General features: G+C 33.0%; 3 protein-coding genes and 1 pseudogene across 7 annotated transcripts; 3 read left to right on the top strand and 1 right to left on the bottom strand.

The window, feature by feature from the left end:
- The first annotated feature begins 868 nt into the window (after positions 1-868).
- LOC139816833 (cyclin-dependent kinases regulatory subunit) lies at positions 869-6,799 on the top strand. 4 transcript variants are annotated; one of them, XM_071784598.1, is made up of 7 exons: positions 869-918; positions 4,183-4,293; positions 4,879-5,006; positions 5,104-5,251; positions 5,458-5,714; positions 6,268-6,471; positions 6,560-6,799. In XM_071784598.1, exons 1-4 carry the CDS (start codon positions 878-880, stop codon positions 5,202-5,204), a joined length of 381 nt encoding a protein of 126 aa, XP_071640699.1. In that variant the 5' UTR covers positions 869-877; the 3' UTR covers positions 5,205-5,251; positions 5,458-5,714; positions 6,268-6,471; positions 6,560-6,799. The 4 variants fall into 4 exon arrangements, with proteins under 4 accessions (XP_071640699.1, XP_071640701.1, XP_071640702.1 ...); XM_071784602.1 differs by lacking the exon at positions 869-918 and adding an exon at positions 925-1,091; XM_071784600.1 differs by lacking the exons at positions 6,268-6,471; positions 6,560-6,799 and having other exon boundaries at positions 5,458-6,223.
- A 1,398-nt stretch (positions 6,800-8,197) lies between these two features.
- On the top strand, positions 8,198-9,982 carry LOC139816831 (uncharacterized; annotated as a pseudogene).
- Positions 9,983-10,946: 964 nt separating this feature from the next.
- On the top strand, positions 10,947-14,715 carry Hsdl2 (Hydroxysteroid dehydrogenase like 2). Its single transcript, XM_071784594.1, has 8 exons — positions 10,947-11,291; positions 11,946-12,109; positions 12,414-12,627; positions 12,800-13,005; positions 13,105-13,302; positions 13,387-13,572; positions 13,650-13,778; positions 13,949-14,715. Exons 1-8 carry the CDS (start codon positions 11,278-11,280, stop codon positions 14,059-14,061), a joined length of 1,224 nt encoding a protein of 407 aa, XP_071640695.1. The 5' UTR covers positions 10,947-11,277; the 3' UTR covers positions 14,062-14,715.
- On the bottom strand, positions 14,452-16,768 carry LOC139816829 (S-adenosylmethionine mitochondrial carrier protein homolog). 2 transcript variants are annotated; one of them, XM_071784596.1, is made up of 6 exons: positions 16,406-16,768; positions 15,874-16,030; positions 15,659-15,768; positions 15,094-15,334; positions 14,840-14,978; positions 14,452-14,711 (listed from the first exon to the last, which is right to left on the bottom strand). In XM_071784596.1, exons 1-6 carry the CDS (start codon positions 16,469-16,471, stop codon positions 14,594-14,596), a joined length of 831 nt encoding a protein of 276 aa, XP_071640697.1. In that variant the 5' UTR covers positions 16,472-16,768; the 3' UTR covers positions 14,452-14,593. The 2 variants fall into 2 exon arrangements, with proteins under 2 accessions (XP_071640697.1, XP_071640696.1); XM_071784595.1 differs by having other exon boundaries at positions 15,874-16,026; positions 16,333-16,768.
- Between the last annotated feature and the right edge of the window lie 16 nt (positions 16,769-16,784).

Below are 16,784 nucleotides of genomic sequence, written 5' to 3' on the forward strand. Positions count from 1 at the left end.
AGTCTGTAAAATGATTTGTACATACAGCATCCATATAGATATTACAGATTGTTTTATTGGCTAAAAAGTTTTTAAATGTGTATTTAAACGACTTTAAATATAAGAATTAGATTATAAACAAGCCTTAGTGCGCACTCAGTGTGCACTAGTGCAAGCGCCCGAATTCGCTATTAGATAAGAATTATTTCTAAATAATCATAAATTAATTATAAAATTTAACTTCAAACTTTAAACTGAAATTTTAAAGTTGATTTGGATTAATAGAAATGGACAAAAGCATTGGAAACAGGAGTGAATCCAGTATTAAATACTATTGGTTTTTACTTTTTGAATCAACCAATTATATTTAATTGTTATATACGTAATTGTGTTATATAAGTATCTAAAATATAAATTTCTTCGTAGTTGAAATAAAAAATATACGACAGATGGAAAATTGTGCAAATTATTTGAGAAACCTTGGTGAAATTTCATGGGCAGTGAAAAATAGCAGCAGATCGTACTGATTGGCTACAAAATAGAGAAGTTCTAGAAACTCGAGAACTTCTCTATTTTATAGCCAATCAGTACGATCTGCTGCTGGTTTTCACTGCGCCCATGAAATTTCACCTTTAAGGTGGTATTGAACGCACCTATTGCAAAATTCGCTGTAAGGGCCAATTTCACCAACCACAGTTAGCTTAACCGATGGTTAAAGTTAGCAGAATTGACCATAGAAATGAATCCACCCTGCTTTCTATTGGTCAATCCTGCTAACTTAACCGTCGGTTAAGCTAACTGTGGTTGGTGAAATTGGCCCTAAATCGTGTCTAGATATTCGTATGCCATGGCGCTCCAACAGTCCAACATGTGTGTGTGTAGGCATGTATATGTATGTATGTGTGTCGCCGTATGTGGCCGTATCTTGGAGCGTAACAGGTGTGTTTGTGAGGTTAAATATAAAATTAATAGATAAATCAGATACATTGCACAATATGAAATTAATTAACAAACGTTTAGTGGATTAAGATTGTTCTCACCTCGTCGATAATTCGCACGAATTTTGCTGTTATTTGCGCGATGGAGAGGTTTTCGACGACGTGTTTTTGGAGGTTAGGAAATCTATCGTACCGACTGAATAAGCGCGCGCGCGAAATTGTAACGTTCTTTGTCGAAAACGCGATTTATTTGCGTGAATTTCATACGAAAATGTCGAAAGTTTTCACAATATTACAATTTTTCAAGTTGCAGAATTTTTTCGTTTTATTAAAACAAAGTAAACCTATAATACATTAAGATGAAGCAAACTTGTGTGTAACAATTTTTTTATATAATATTTTTTATATTATATGAATATATACATACTTATTTGCTAATTTTACTTTTATTACATCGTAATAAAATCGATTCCTTGTTTTTTTTTATTAAAAAACTTCTGTTTTTTTTTTTATTAATGATAATCACATTCAGACAGAATGTGGCTGCAAGTTTCCTCTTTTGCAACATCTCTGAATCTGGCCAGAATTTTTAATCGGTTTCCTTTTCCTTTTTGGCCTAAGTATTTCGCTCTTCCTGCTACCTTCCACCTTCCTAATCTTTCGCTGAAATTGACTTTTCTACTTTTCCTTTCTTCCGCCTGCTTTTCTTCGTACATTCCCGTCCATTCTTCTGCACTGTATTTACTCCTTTGTCTTCCTTTGCTTCTCTCTCCCAACCGCTAGTTCGTCCTGCTTCGTAAAATTCTTTCATTGTTTTGCCCCAGTTTGTGCTTTCCCATTCCATCTTGTTCATTTCTCTTGCACATTCTTTTAATATCGCATTTTCTGAAACCTTCTTTATTTTATCCTGATATCTTAACACTCTCCTTCCTGCTTCTAGGCTTATCTTTTCTATATTTGTTTTCTCTCTGACTACGTATCCTGGAGTCCACCTGTCCAATCCTAGATTCCATCTTACGTATTTTTCCTGTAGCGCTTCCACATCTTCCCATTCCCTCCATCCCCATACCTCTACTCCATACAGCATGATACTTTTCACCATGATATTGAATATCGTGAGGCTTCTGTCAAAGTCTCTTCCGAATTTTTTCTCTCCTATTCTCCATATCTGTGCCATGACTGCTGCCGCTCTCTTAACCACGTCCTTTATGTGCGCATCATCCTCATTGTTCTTCTTAAACGTGAAACCTAAGTATTTGAATTTTCTCACTTCTTCCAATTCTTCATTTTTCCACTTCCATTTTCTTTCTTGATTTCTTCTTTCCTTTTTGCAAAAAACTAATATTTTTGATTTATCCGCATTTAGAGTTAGCCCCTTTCCTTTGAAGTACTTTTCCAGGCTTTTCAACATCTTTTTCATGTCATTTTCCGATTCCGCCAACATTGCCAGGTCGTCTGCGTACGCAAGCGTGTATATTTTTATCCTGCCGATTACAGTTCCTCCAACTTGTCTTTTCTTCAAAAACTCCTCTACATCTGCTAAATATATTATGAAGAGCAGTGGGCTCAGGGGGCAGCCTTGCCTCAGTCCTCTCTCTGTCCAGAATCTTTCTGTTACCTTATTGTTTCCCAATATCACTCTGCTTATAGTCTCCTTATATATATCTTTTATTCTTTCTACTAATCTCTCATTGATTCCATATTCCTTCATATTTTTCCACAAAAGCCCTCTGTCTACTTTGTCGAATGCCGCCTTTACATCCGCGAACAGTACATACAATTTTCCTTTCTTTTTGGTTAACATCTTCTCTGCTGCTGTCTTCAGTGCGTATATGTTATCTATGCAGCCTCTTCCTTTCCTAAATCCTGCTTGTGTTTCTGGTAATATTTTTAGCCGGTTTACTTCCTCTCTCAGTCTACCTTCCAATATCTTTGCGTATATCTTGTATGCTGTGTCTAAAAGTGTGATCCCTCGGTAATTTCCTACTTCCTTTTTACTGCCTGTTTTATGTATCGGATATATTCTTCCCTCTTTCCATCCGCTTGGTATCTCTCCTCCTTGCCATATTTTTTGCATAATTTTTCTAAGTTTTTCTTTCGTTTTTTCATCCGCGTGTAGCCAAGTTTCATTTCTTATACCATCTTCTCCCGCTGCTTTTTTTTTCTTTAATCTTGCTATCACTCTGTCCACCTCTTCCTCGGTTATATCATCAGTACTTTCCTCCATCCTTCTTTCTGATAATTCTTTTTGTTTCTTCTTTGTTGTGTTCTCTTTTCTTGTGTCTCTTCCCTCTAATAGTTCCATGAAGTGCCTTTTCCATTGTTCTTCTCCGATGCTATTATCAGGCTTTTCTTTTCTTCCTCTCTCTTTTTTTATGTACCTCCACATTTTTGTTTCATTGGTTATTTTTATTATCTTTTTCTGTTCTCGTTCTTCTTTTTGTTTCTTCTCGCAAAGCTTGTGTTTTTGCCTCTCTTCAGTATATCTTCTCTTTTTAACTTTTCCTCTCTTCATTTGCCTTAACATTCGGCTGAGCCTTTTTTTTCTTTTCCTGCATTTTTTATCCAACTTTCTTTTTCCTATTTTTGGCTTTTTAATCTGGATGACTTTTTTACAGACTGCTTTTCTGATTTCTTCGACTAACTCGTTCCATTCTTCTTGTATCTCTTTTTTTTCTGCCTTCCTTTTCCTTAAGTTTTCCTTGTAAAAAGCTCCCTCCTCCTCTGACCAGTCTTGTATCTCTTTCTCTTCTTCTTTTTCTATTTCTTGTTCTGTTTCCTTCTCTATTCTTGCTTGTAATAGCAATTCCAATGGCATGTGGTCTGATTCAGTGCTTTCTCCTACTCTGAATTTTTCTGTTACGTCCCATGCTTCTGTATTGCAAATTGCACAATCTACCGAGCTTTCCAGTGATCCTGTCCATTCTCTCTGCTCGTCTCTTTCTTTATTTCCCTTCAGAGGAAATTCTAATCCCATTTTTCCTGGTTTGAAAAACTTCTGTTAACATTTGTAATATTGCTATAAAAATGTCAATATCAAAGAAATTTTTTCATATTCTGCATTTATCAGTAGTTATCTTTTTATTTAGGTTAATTATTAATAATCAAATTATATAAATTAAATTATTACTAGATTTCTTTCGGTTATACGAAACAATTGAGGTATATTACAAAGCAATTTTGTTTATAGAGATTGTGTTTTCTTTTTCTTAAAACTTTATAGGATTAGTCGACTTTTATTTTATTTTATTTTATTTTTTTTTAGATCGATTAATTTGTTACTACTTGTCCATCCACTTACTTTATCTCCAAGTAGAATGCCAGTAGAAAATATTCAGTATTCCGAAAAGTACAGTGATGATAGATATGAATACCGGTAAGTTTGATTATATGTGAATTTACTGTATGTATTTAATAACTAACGAGTCACAAAGGTTATCGTCGTTGTTGTTCAAGTATTACTGACTTTTATTATTGTTGCCTTTTTTCTTTTCAAAATATATCGTATGACAATCATTTTCTGTTTACAGACAATCTCTTTTAAAATATACCGTTTTTTATGACATTAATATGTGAATGTAGAAATTTAAATTAAAAAAAAAAAAAAAAAAAAAAAACAGATGCTTATACATATAATTATAGAGTTATATCTGTACCTTAGAAGTAAAGAATTGTATCTCCATTATTATAAATTTAGAGAAAACAGGTTTTAAAGTTTATGAACATTTCCAATACGACTTTTTATGAACATTGTATCTTAGGAACTAATAATAAATGGACATAAGACTATTTTTTATTATACAATTTCAGCTTATATATATAATTTAAAAATATGAAGAAAAATACTTGAAACTAATTTAGATTTTCAAGAATATATATAATATAGTAAAATAGTACGTTAATTTCGTTAAATCTAATGTAAATTAAGCCACATAATTAAACTGAATTAAATTACATACAGGCATGTGATACTGCCGCTTGATATAGCCAGACATGTTCCAAAGACTCATCTTATGACAGAAACTGAATGGAGAAATTTGGGAGTCCAACAGAGTCCTGGATGGGTTCATTATATGATGCATGGACCAGGTATGTATTAATAAATAAAATGATCAGAAACATATTGCGTGTAACACAAATAATTATAGTATTGTTTATTAATACACTCTAAATTTTTTTTTTTCAGAGCCGCATGTTTTATTATTTCGCAGAATGAGAACTGATATCGTGCCAGCACCTAGATGCACTGCTTTACAGAGAGAACAGACTGTTGTTTATTCCATTTGAATCTGATGTGATGATTGAGTATGAGATGATATGAATCCAAATAAGATGTATGTTGTGATATAAGATTGTATTCTGCTACATTTTATAAGTATTTATTAGCAAAAGAAATTATTATAATAGCATAAGAATAAAATGTTATTTTTTATTGTTCCTGTCTATATATTTGAAATATCTTAAGATCTTTAGCTTTTCTATATATAATATAAACCATCTTTTGGAGAAACATCTATAATTTTGTATGAAAAAATTGCAGCATCTTTTCTTCGATAAATTTTAAAAAGCAGAGAACAAGCTCTTTTTTGCAAAATTCCAAAATGTGTTCAAGAGGAGGGTTACGAAATCCGTGTATGTCACATAACGCAAGCAGCGCAGGAGGACTTTAGTTGAGAAATAAACAGCTAATTGAAGACAGAGGGAAATTTAGAAGAGGGAAATTTTGAAGAGGAAAATTCAATTAATTATAAATATATCAACGATTTTGATGCTGAAAGGTTACGTGATAGATCTGGGGTACTCTGCAATTAAAATTTTAATTGCTCTATATATTTTGTTCCTTCGTAATTCCGCCGTTTATATCGCATGTTCGTGCACGCGATGAATAATAAGTCTAATTGTATATTAGCTAAAGTTTTTGTACTTTGATAAATATACATATATATGTATATTGAAACATTCTTTTTAATAGGAATTGTGTCACGCATTGTTGCTTCTTTTAAGTTACAGTAGTATTCGATGTAACAGTTTTTTATAAATCTTTGTTAGATTTCGAAGTGTTATAATGTAACATTTGCTTATAAAATTCAATGAATATGCAACTTTCTATAATTTCGAAAGTAAAGTGTAGATTAACAAATGTATTTAATATATTAATAAATATATTGAATACATCAGAACTAACAGTAGAACTACATGCGAGTTTAATAAAACTTTTTTAACTTGGAGAACGAGATTTTTATTTTCACTCGCGAAAAGTTTTATCTTTTTAACATGAAATTTTACATCATTACATTTTCCATATCAATGTAAAATACAGAATAAATCTGAATAGATGTAAAATTTACAGGCGTATGATTGTCTAGGACTTGTGGATTATTTTCTCAGAGCTGCAGGAAGAATCGGTCAATATGCAGATCGCGTGCGTTTCTTTCGTTAAATGACACAAATAATAATCAGGCAAGGACGATAGCGATGGATTGATAGGAAGCATTCACGAAAGCGAGCCATTTAATGGCTTTTCCGTTAGCAATCAGAGATGCAGCATGTGGTGGTGGGTAAAGAATAAGAATTGTCATTATTCTCCTTTCTCATCCCTTTCTCTGACTTCTTTATTGATTAGTTTTTAATATTGCGAGTAGGGAGACAGCGCAAAAAGTATAGATGAAAAAGTTTTCGTTGTATAAGTTACGAATTTAAGACACGGAGGCAGCTATCCGATTGGAACGATAGCTGTTGTGCACTTTGTCGCGGCGTAGCGGCCCATCGATGTCTGCGTATTGCGATTTCTGTGTCTAATTAATTAAAAGAGGAAAAATGGAATGCTGTTAATCAAATCGAATATTTCTTCGTAATTCTCAATTATGTATAAGTGACATTACAGTGAGTATACTTATTGCTTATCATGTTTTTCGCTAAAATGTAAATTAAAACTGAAAAAATCTGTTTCTGCACATGTAAAACTACATTTTTAATTTTTTAAATTTTGAATTGAATTTAAAATCTGGCTTTTATTTCCGAATTAAGATGATTTTGTTATTAATCTTAATTTGTTACGTTGATTGGTTTTTATTTTGATTTCAAAAAATGATTTCTAGAAAGCCACTTTGTTCCTTAAATCTTGGATTGATATTTATAGATTAAATAATTTCTAAATTTTAATGTTGAAACAGATGTAGGTATCGAGGCGATATGGTACATCATCCAAAAGGACAATCAGCGGTACGAGTAAGGCGGAACTCTGTTGCTATACGAAATGCGCTTTTAGTAAATGAAGCAACTGTTCACGTGAAAAATGGAAGTTACAATAAAGCCATATTTCTGTACAATCAAGTAAGTTTTGGGTTTGTTATTAAAAGAGACTTATAAACTAGAAGCTTATTATTAAAATATGTTAACATTTACAAAAATTGATTTTTAAGAAGAAATAAAATTTTAAAAAACTTAAAGAATATACGTGCTAAGACGAGATATAAAAAATGTTGCGCAGCATATTGGAGAGAAACTTAGTTTTCTCCCGAATGTAAACTAAATAATATACTTTTAAGTAGAATAAGTTTAATATATTCTTTGTATTTCGGCTATAGAAGAGAAAAAGAAATACAAAGTAGAAATGTAGAAGTCCAATCGCGCGTGATCGCCCTGATGCATCAAGATTGAAGAGCAAAGCTGTAGCGAAACAAGAAATTCGAGAGCACATGTATCTAACGAGAAATATATATAGATACTATTCTTAATTTTTTTATGTTACGATCTAATAAGTTATTTGAATGTTGTAAGCGCGATGAAGAAGGACAAATAATGTTTGAATTATTAGTTTGTATTTATTTAGGTGAATATAAAGTGCATGTGCAACTTGCGAAGCTATTCTTTTAAAACAAATGGAAGAACAATTAATTTTCTAGACGTATTTGCGAAACAGACAAAAATGTTTATAAAGGGTGCGTTCAAAATGAGTAAACGAAAAAATACGCTGTAACTTTGGCGACCTATCTCAAGAACGTTCTGTATGCGCAACATACAAAGCGTTCTTGTTGTTTTCGATGTTTCGGAATCACGAGGGTAACATAGATATTTAGCATATTTGACTTATGCCGGCGTTGTTACTCGTTTCTAAGGAAACGAGCCACCTATTTTGAGGTGTCGGCAACCACACGTATCTTGGCACGTAGGCAAAGATCATCCGCTCGTGATTCCTACGCGAAGATTCCTCGATTTTTGGAGTTACGCGCGAAGTAAAACGTATGAAGAAGGGAACGAGAGTGTCTTGCAAAGTAAATCGCTACAAATTCCTCTGGTTATAATATAATATTATAATATAGTCGAATAAAATATTGTTAAAATCGACGGCTGAAGATGAGCGATGTACCGCAAGTCGTCGCCGAAGACGCAACGTCTGCGAGCGCGGTCGAGCATCACGTTATGGACATCCTGAATCCTGGCTTGCATCACCACGACCTGCTGCAAAGCTACGTACGAACGCGTGTGGAAGGCTCTGACTCGAAGCAGGATGCCGAGGAGTTTGAGGAGCCGAGCAAGGAAGGGCATTCGGGTAATAAATATCCAAGGGCAGTGAGTGATAGCAATGCTCGCTATGCCCATGACAAAGGGAAGAAGGGCAACGATAAGAAGGAAAAGGAGAGGTCTAACACCGCTGTCATCGAGTCGGAGATGAGAATACAGAAGTTGAGGAAAAAGTGACGCCAGCACGACGGCGACGCTCATCGGCAGGAAGAGGTGTACACCGATAAGGATCGTGCGGCCGCCGTGAATATGGGTACCACGGACATAAAGCAATCTCTGAAGATGAAGCAACGCCAGGATCACAGCAAGAACCTGCAGATCCCTGAGGAGACCGAGCCCGGAGCGTTGCTGACGCTTGGCCTGCGCGAGATGCGCTTCGGCGACGTTAATGTCGCTATTAACTGCATCAATAAGGTTCCTACTCGCCTCGTTGAACGGTCTCGTTAAGTCTTTGCAGAGACAATCGATAGAAGTGATTTATGTCTTCCGTGCATGGCCGTGCATGCGAGCATGAACAAACGACCCTGCCTAATAAGCGAACAGCTAAATCGATCGTAGCAGTTTATATGTCATAAGAGTGAAACGGATGTAATAATTGCGGAGCATCACGTCATTATCAATTTTGTTGTCATTATCAATTTTGAGAGAAATAGTGTCTAAATTTCTCGGAGTATTATATAATATATGTATATCGATTTGTTAATTTATAAAATTAACATCTACATATTTGATATAACATAAAAGAAAAAATTAGATAAAAAGATTGTTGCAGAATAACTGGCGATAAATGACAGTCATTCTGCCAATATTACAAATGTGTTTCATTTTGAAACATAACAAAATATACTTTCATTTTTTTTTCATAAATTATAAGAATATTTAGAACATTTTAAAAAGGACAAAAATATAACAATAAAAATCCGCTGTACTATAATACATTTAAAAATATACTATAAAGAACTTAAAATTTTTAATAATTATAAACGATAATTATTTCTTTGTTTCAATAATTTTATCAAAGTTTAATTCAATCGTTTCAGAAGATATATCTACATAAGAATTTATTCTGGCAGGCGCTGGAGTTGAACCCGAACGACAAGAACGCTTTAATAGCGCGGAGCAAATGTCATCTTTTACTGGGTGATCCGCAAAAGGCCCTGGACGACGCTGAAGCGGCGTTACGATTAAATCCGAAGGATTCCAGCAAGTCGAAGGCGGTGTACTGCAAAGCGGAGGCTCTCTATCATCTTGGCGACTTCGAAATGAGCTTGGTGTATTATTACCGTGGGATGAGGATTCGTCCGGAGTTCGGCGAATTTCGTCTTGGTGTTCAAAAAGCAAAAGATGCGATACAGAATGTATTACGTAAGAATTGATATATTTGTTGTTTGTCGGACGTATTAATCGCCTGTTGACTAAAGAATCATTCAAATTTTCTGTCCGATACGTCGTTTATCTAATACGTCCGGCAAGCTTGTTGCGCGACAAATGTAACTTCGATTCCGAGTAATCTTAATTTATTTAAATTGTTAAGTTACAAATTTATTGCTTGGCAAAAAAAATTTAGAACTCTTCTAGTTTTTAATGCTTTATTTGTAACAGCCTAATAGAAGGTATCATAAACTTTCCAAAAAATTTCAGCAATCTTTAATTATCCTAAGCTAATAATTAATAATATACGACAATATAATGTAACGTACGAAAAGATGCGCGCGGTGTAAAGCGACTTTTATGAAGATCAGTAATTCAATTTCTAAGTGACTTTTCGATCGTTATTTATTTGTTGAAACTATATCAACTCGATAAAAAAGTAAAGTCCTATATCTCGAAATTAGAAAGAAAAAAAAAGAATTAGATCATGCGAATTATCTAATTAATTCTTGCGATTCTTCTGTTTCTTTTATTAACTTTAATTTTTTGAACGGAATTATTAATTTCTTGTAACGTACATTAAAATAAAAATGTTTTTTCGAGTAATAGCGTTTGTAATCGATATGGAACAGATTTGTAAAATATGCCAAAAATTCCCTTTTTGTTTGGATAATCAATAAAAATAACCCGTATATGTCGAATTGAATTGTGGCTAACCAAGGACGAAAACAATATTAATATTCTTTGACAGCTGCCAAATTGAAATAAACATTTGTTCTCACATATTAAATTATAATGAAATGGGAATTTTCGACATATTTTATTAACAATACGACAATTATTTTAAATAAACCTTTACGACAGTTATATTAAATAAACCTTTACGATAATTATTTTAAACAAAAACACTACATTATTAAAACAAAAAAATAATGCTGTAAGTTGTAAGAATAATTTAAACTTTTTAATTATATACACTATACAGGTAATCACTAGTTTATCGCGTATAGGTAAAGAGATGCGATGTGAGTTTACCGACGTCGATTGTACCGAGATCAGATATCTTCGTTTCTGAAATTAATGCAGATGTCGTATTAGGGATACGAATATATATAGATTATATATAATAGATACATATATATTTCACGGAAAATGTCAAGACTCGTTCGACTTGCGGAATGACTGTTAATCATATTGTATAAACGCACTCAGGGGCCTTTACCTAGCGATATGTGATGTATTCTGATGTACTTTGAACCTTCGAAACGAGTGGGGATTGAATTCATTGAATTCGAAGCGGCCGCAAGGAAGATATTTTTGATACTTGTCCAGTATTCGATTCAGCATTCTGTAACTCGAACGTTGCTTGACCCGCAATTCGGTTTACGATCACCTGGCCACGTATCAAAACGACCGACGTTGACATTTGATACGCCAACATATCGAAAAATAACAACGCGGAAGAATGATTAACACGGGGTAAGCGTCGTTTTTACTGTGGTTTTTACTGTTGTGAAACTCGTGGACCGCAATCCTGTATGATTCAGCAAAATTTTGCCCGGATAGTGTAGGATAGTGCGAACTTGTGTATAAATATGTCTGATTTGTATTGTCTACGTGGACTTGCTTCCATGATTTATCTAAAAAGATCTGATAAAGATGTAGAGCACGTTTATCGTTTCACTGCTCATGCAAAATGCAACCTTGCGGATTAGACTATTAATTGCTACTTTCCATTAATTTTACTGAACTGCTGAAAACTTTTTGATGTTTACACGTGGAAATCGAAGTTATTTAAACAATAAGACCTATTTATGATTGATGTCATTATTATTTTAACGGTATTACTTTAATTCTAATTTAATAATATACGTTACTAATTAAACTTGGTTTAATAGTCTAATAATTAACGTATAAATTATTTTATAATTATCGTTTTAATTTTATAGAAATGAAAACAGATGTAAGATCGTTACGACATGTCATTTATATGTCTCACTCGTGAACAGTAATATATGATGTTTGTTAAATAATATATAGCATTTAGCAATACGTAAATGTCCACATAAATAACAACGTTATCATAAATGTCGTTGAAAGAAGCAATACTAATTGTTACCAATATTTGAACAGGAAGTTGGCTGGTCGCACAATTTTTATTACTGGCGCTTCAAGAGGTATTGGCAAGAGTATAGCTCTGAAAGCAGCAAAGGATGGTGCTAATATCGTTATCGCTGCAAAAACTGCCGAACCACATCCAAAGTTACCGGGTACCATTTATACGGCGGCTACTGAAAGTAATTGTCAATTAATTTTTCAACAAATTTGAGATTTTTGCAATCTTAATATTTAATGGTTGTGAATTAAAAAAATTGTACTTGTGTTAATAAAATTATAAGTTTTGATACCGATATCTAACACAAGTAGAAGTAGAACATTAATATTTTATAGATAGCATATTAGCCTAGTATAATTTATTTTTTTATTTAGTTCATCTTATTTGATTAAATTGCTTGAACGAAATTATTTCAAGTTAAACTTCAGACTTTTATTCATTGCTTTCCAGATTTAGAGGTCTAATGTGGAAAATATATTTTTCAGTCGAAGCAGCTGGCGGTAAAGCTCTACCTTGTGTCGTGGATGTACGCGATGAGAAGCAGGTGATTAACGCGGTGGAGAATGCTGTCGCTAAATTCGGTGGTATAGACGTTGTTGTGAACAATGCGAGCGCTATTTCTTTGACGGATACTCTTTCAACCGACATGAAGAGATATGATCTAATGAATAATATTAACGCTAGAGGAACTTTTCTCGTGTAGGTTTCATTCTTACAATGCTTGCAAGTTTTTTAATACTTAGCATTTAGTTTAGTACTTAAGTAAATTAACCATATATATATAAAAGCAATTGATTTGGAAAACTTTTTGAAATTATCACGTATTTTCTCAAGTTCGTGCTGTTACCGAGCAATAAAATTTGTATTGTAGATCGAAGGTATGTATACCGTATCTCAAGAAAAGCACGAATCCGCACATAGTTAATATAAGTCCACCATTGAACATGAAACCGGTATGGTTTAAAAATCATGTCGCATACACTATGGCTAAGTACGGTATGTCCATGTGTGTCCTTGGTATGGCGGAAGAATTCAAGCCTGACGGCATTGCGGTTAACGCTGTATGGCCTAAGACAGGTATATTCTTATCACATCATTTAATTTTACTAGACTGATCAGTAAAGAAGTAATATTATATAATTATGAAAAACTTATTATAAATTATTTTGTTTCTAGCTATACATACTGCTGCAATGGACATGCTGTCAGGCCCGGACTCGAGTAATGCCTGTAGAAAACCTGAAATTATGAGCGATGCTGTTTACGCATTACTTTGTAAAGATAGTAAATCCGTTACTGGTCAATTTCTGATTGACGAAGATATATTAAAGAATGAGGGCATTACTGATTTTACAGACTACGCGTGTAATCCAGGTAATGTTGGATTTCATTTATATTTTGTAGTAATAAATATTTTAATAATACTTCAATAATAAATATTCGTAATTTTTTATTTAGCAAATAAGGACCAATTAATGCTGGACTTCTTTCTGGATGATACCCAAGATAACCTTATAAAAACGAGTTCTGATAAAACGAGTGAAGAACCTGGTCAGATGGCACGTGTATTTAATGCCATCAATGCAAATTTAAGTAGCGAATTGGTTAGCAAAACTGGTGCTATATATCAATTTAACGTAAAAGGTAATTTATATTGATTTGAGCGCTGTAATACACGATAACGCAATAGATGAGAGAATAGATACATATTTCATTTTTAGGAAAAGAATCCGGCGTATGGTTCATCGATTTGAAAAATGGAAAAGGTGCTACTGGCAAAGGAGAACCGAGTCAGCCAGCAGATGCAACTCTTACAATGGATTCAGACAATTTCTTTGCTATGTTTTCAGGTAGGTGCAGACCTTGTAACTTTCTCTTGAGTTTACTCTCGTACTTGTTATATTACTATATCGTCGTTTTACTACTATCGTATATTGCTATATCTATATAAATTATATACATACAGATGTTATTGATGTTACTAATATATCATTCTTTTAAACTTACTTTTTGTTGACAGGCAAACTAAAACCGGTTTCTGCATTTATGACAGGCAAATTAAATATTAGCGGAAATATGCAGAAAGCAATGAAATTGGAGAAGTTAATGAATACTTTAAAATCCAAACTGTAAATGCCAATGATTAAAATATCACATATCTTGCAATATTTTGCATAATTGCAATATATTTTTATACGTTATATGTTATCAATATATATAATACTCTTTTTTTTAATACGTATCTTATATGCATATTGTTATGTGTACCTTTTCTCTTATAAAAAATAAGAAAAGTGCGCGTATATATATAAATAATAGTAAATTACTATGAACTAAAATTTACTACATTAGTATCATAATTTTTACTTGAATTGTTTATGATTGTTTCTAGGAAACAAAATTTTCCAATAGAAATTTTGTATAATACATAATAGGAATAATTTTTTATAAAAACGAAATGTTATGTAGGTAAAAAGAATGTAAAATTTGTACTTTTATAAGTTAGATTCATATATAACTTCATAAGTTAGATAAATAATATATTGTTATGTCAATATTGTTATCATTGGGACGATTTTGTACAATAAAAAAATAAACATTTTATACACGTTGCAAAATATTAGAAATAATACTTTTCCACATAAGGATAGGCACAATTATATTTTTATTTTAGCATTGGAAATATCGTATGCGTAAGTGCTTTTGCTTCTTCGTAAACTCCAAAGAAAATAAAACCTCCTAATGTAATCCACATTACTCTTGGCCCAAAACCAGCAAACAGTCTGTTGATATTGAAATATTTAGTAAAACTTTATTTTACAATAATACATGTAATTGTTTCAATAAATAAAAAAAATTAAAATTATCGATTTCAGTCGGAAAGAAAAAAAAAATTGCGAAAGATACTTACCCGTAAAAACCGTTCTGTAAATATACTCCATGAAGTACATTTAACATTTTTAATTCTGATGAAAGCGATGCTCTATTTGCCAGCATTATTCTCGTTTTTGCAACGTCTAACGGAGTGGTAACAGCCGCAGAGACGCCTCCTGAAAATTACGTGACACATATAGATAAGATAAGATACAGAGTGCTTTCTGTTTATGCAAAATTATAATTTATCTCATTTTCTATTTTAGCAGCGTGAAAATATAGTATAAGAACCTGCAATTGCACCACAGATTGCACTTTCCACAGGATATATTTCTCTTTCAGCATAGAAACTATAGGTCTTTTTTAAGTATTCCCACAATGGAAACTGTACAATGCTAAACGGCGTGTCTCGTAACACCGTGCTCCAATATCCACGATACAACAATTTAAGATCAAGCAACTTTTTATCATATATCAGTGCCTGTCTCCTCTGTTTCGTAACTTCCACTGGAACTCGTATTAAACATGCTACCTTTACACATAAAATAACAATACATGATTAAAGCTTTTTCTTTCATGACAAATGTATTAATCAAGTAAATTAACAGTATTCCAGGTTAAATAATTGAGTTTATAACACACTTGGACTCTCTGAAGAGCTTGTTACATAATAAAAGTATATTCTACCTATGTATCCTTACTCCTACCTATGTAAACATATATGTACAAAGTTCTTCAATTTCAATCAAAGCATTATAAATACAATGATCTAAAGTAGACTAAAATACCATTAATTGATTAATTTATTTGATTAATTTATTCGTCACAAGAGAGATAATAATTATTAAAGTAATACCATTTCTCCCATTGCTGCTGCTCCCATGTGAAGTGGAGTATAATAATCCGCGGAAATCCTAGGTTGCATTACAGTCTTGATTTCTTCATATGTTAGAAAAAACAGCGCAGCTGGAATGAGAAATATATTAATATCACGTATAATGATAAATTTGAAAATTCTTGATACAGGAGAAAATCATTTCCCAAATATATTACGTATATCTGTTGCGTTACCTGTTGGTGCGGATCCAACTATGACTGGACAGATCCCTTTATAAAGACCTGTGAAGCCTCCCGTCTTTAAAAATCCTTGAGCACTCTGCAGTCGAGTCTTCAGCGTGTCCAGCGGAAACAACGCAATGTCCACGAACGTCCCTGCTGCACCTCCTGCCTATGTAAACATTATTATATGAACAAAAGTATAATTTTATCTTCTTTTCCTCTTTTTATCTTTTATCAACCCTCGTTTATTCATGACATATAAAATGAGAAAAAGCTTTTTGATATGAAATCTCAAAAATGAAATCAATTATAGTCCATCTTATTAATTATTAATAAACATCCTGGAAATTGACAATACAGAGTAACTCTATATAGTTAACGCCTTCTCCTTTTACAATCACGATGTATTCATGAACGTTTAATTATGTAAATATCATTCAAAATAATGCTATTGTTGAAGAATTAAAACACGTGCCACGTGTGCAACAGTCACGTGTGTGTGATGACATTTGCAAACGCAAGTTGTGCGTAGCAATTCACTCACGATAAGCGAGGTAATGAGGACGTTCCGCACGCTCGTTCCCTCCTTCTGTCCTTCGTCCTTTATCATCTTGCCTTTGAACGAATTATTCCAAAATAAAAGTGATCCCCACACGATCCAGCTCTCATGTGTGATGGCCCGTTGGTCGAGACGCTCGAAAATAAATTGCGTGGCGAAATGCTATTTCTCTGAAACAGCAGATTTCCAGGAAACTTAATCGACGTGTATTAATTCACGTCTAATAATGGCGTGAAATTACACGTTTCTAAATTGATATATTGATAAGCATGTTTATTAAACAAGAATGACAAAATAGTAAGGTTAGGTTACTCGACCGCATGCGCAGTTCAGCAACTCGACTCGAACAAATATTTACTTTAAT

This window comes from Temnothorax longispinosus, chromosome 7 (assembly GCF_030848805.1).
Source record: "Temnothorax longispinosus isolate EJ_2023e chromosome 7, Tlon_JGU_v1, whole genome shotgun sequence".
NCBI classification, from domain to species: Eukaryota; Metazoa; Arthropoda; class Insecta; order Hymenoptera; family Formicidae; genus Temnothorax; species Temnothorax longispinosus.

Excerpts from the sequence above, each read along its gene's own strand:
- Hsdl2 (XM_071784594.1), top strand. Across the intron at positions 12,628-12,799 it reads GCTAGAGGAACTTTTCTCGT|ATCGAAGGTATGTATACCGT; the intron begins GTAGGTTTCATT and ends TTTGTATTGTAG. Across the intron at positions 13,779-13,948 it reads TTTCTTTGCTATGTTTTCAG|GCAAACTAAAACCGGTTTCT; the intron begins GTAGGTGCAGAC and ends TTTTGTTGACAG.
- LOC139816829 (XM_071784595.1), bottom strand. The coding sequence starts at position 16,471 with ATGATAAAGGACGAAGGACAGAAGGAGGGAACGAGCGTGCGGAACGTC. Across the intron at positions 15,769-15,873 it reads AGTTGGATCCGCACCAACAG|CTGCGCTGTTTTTTCTAACA; the intron begins GTAACGCAACAG and ends TTCTCATTCCAG. Across the intron at positions 14,712-14,839 it reads TTACAGAACGGTTTTTACGG|ACTGTTTGCTGGTTTTGGGC; the intron begins GTAAGTATCTTT and ends CAATATCAACAG.
- LOC139816833 (XM_071784598.1), top strand. The coding sequence starts at position 878 with ATGTGTGTCGCCGTATGTGGCCGTATCTTGGAGCGTAACAG. Across the intron at positions 919-4,182 it reads CGTATCTTGGAGCGTAACAG|ATCGATTAATTTGTTACTAC; the intron begins GTGTGTTTGTGA and ends ATTTTTTTTTAG. Across the intron at positions 4,294-4,878 it reads GATGATAGATATGAATACCG|GCATGTGATACTGCCGCTTG; the intron begins GTAAGTTTGATT and ends AATTACATACAG.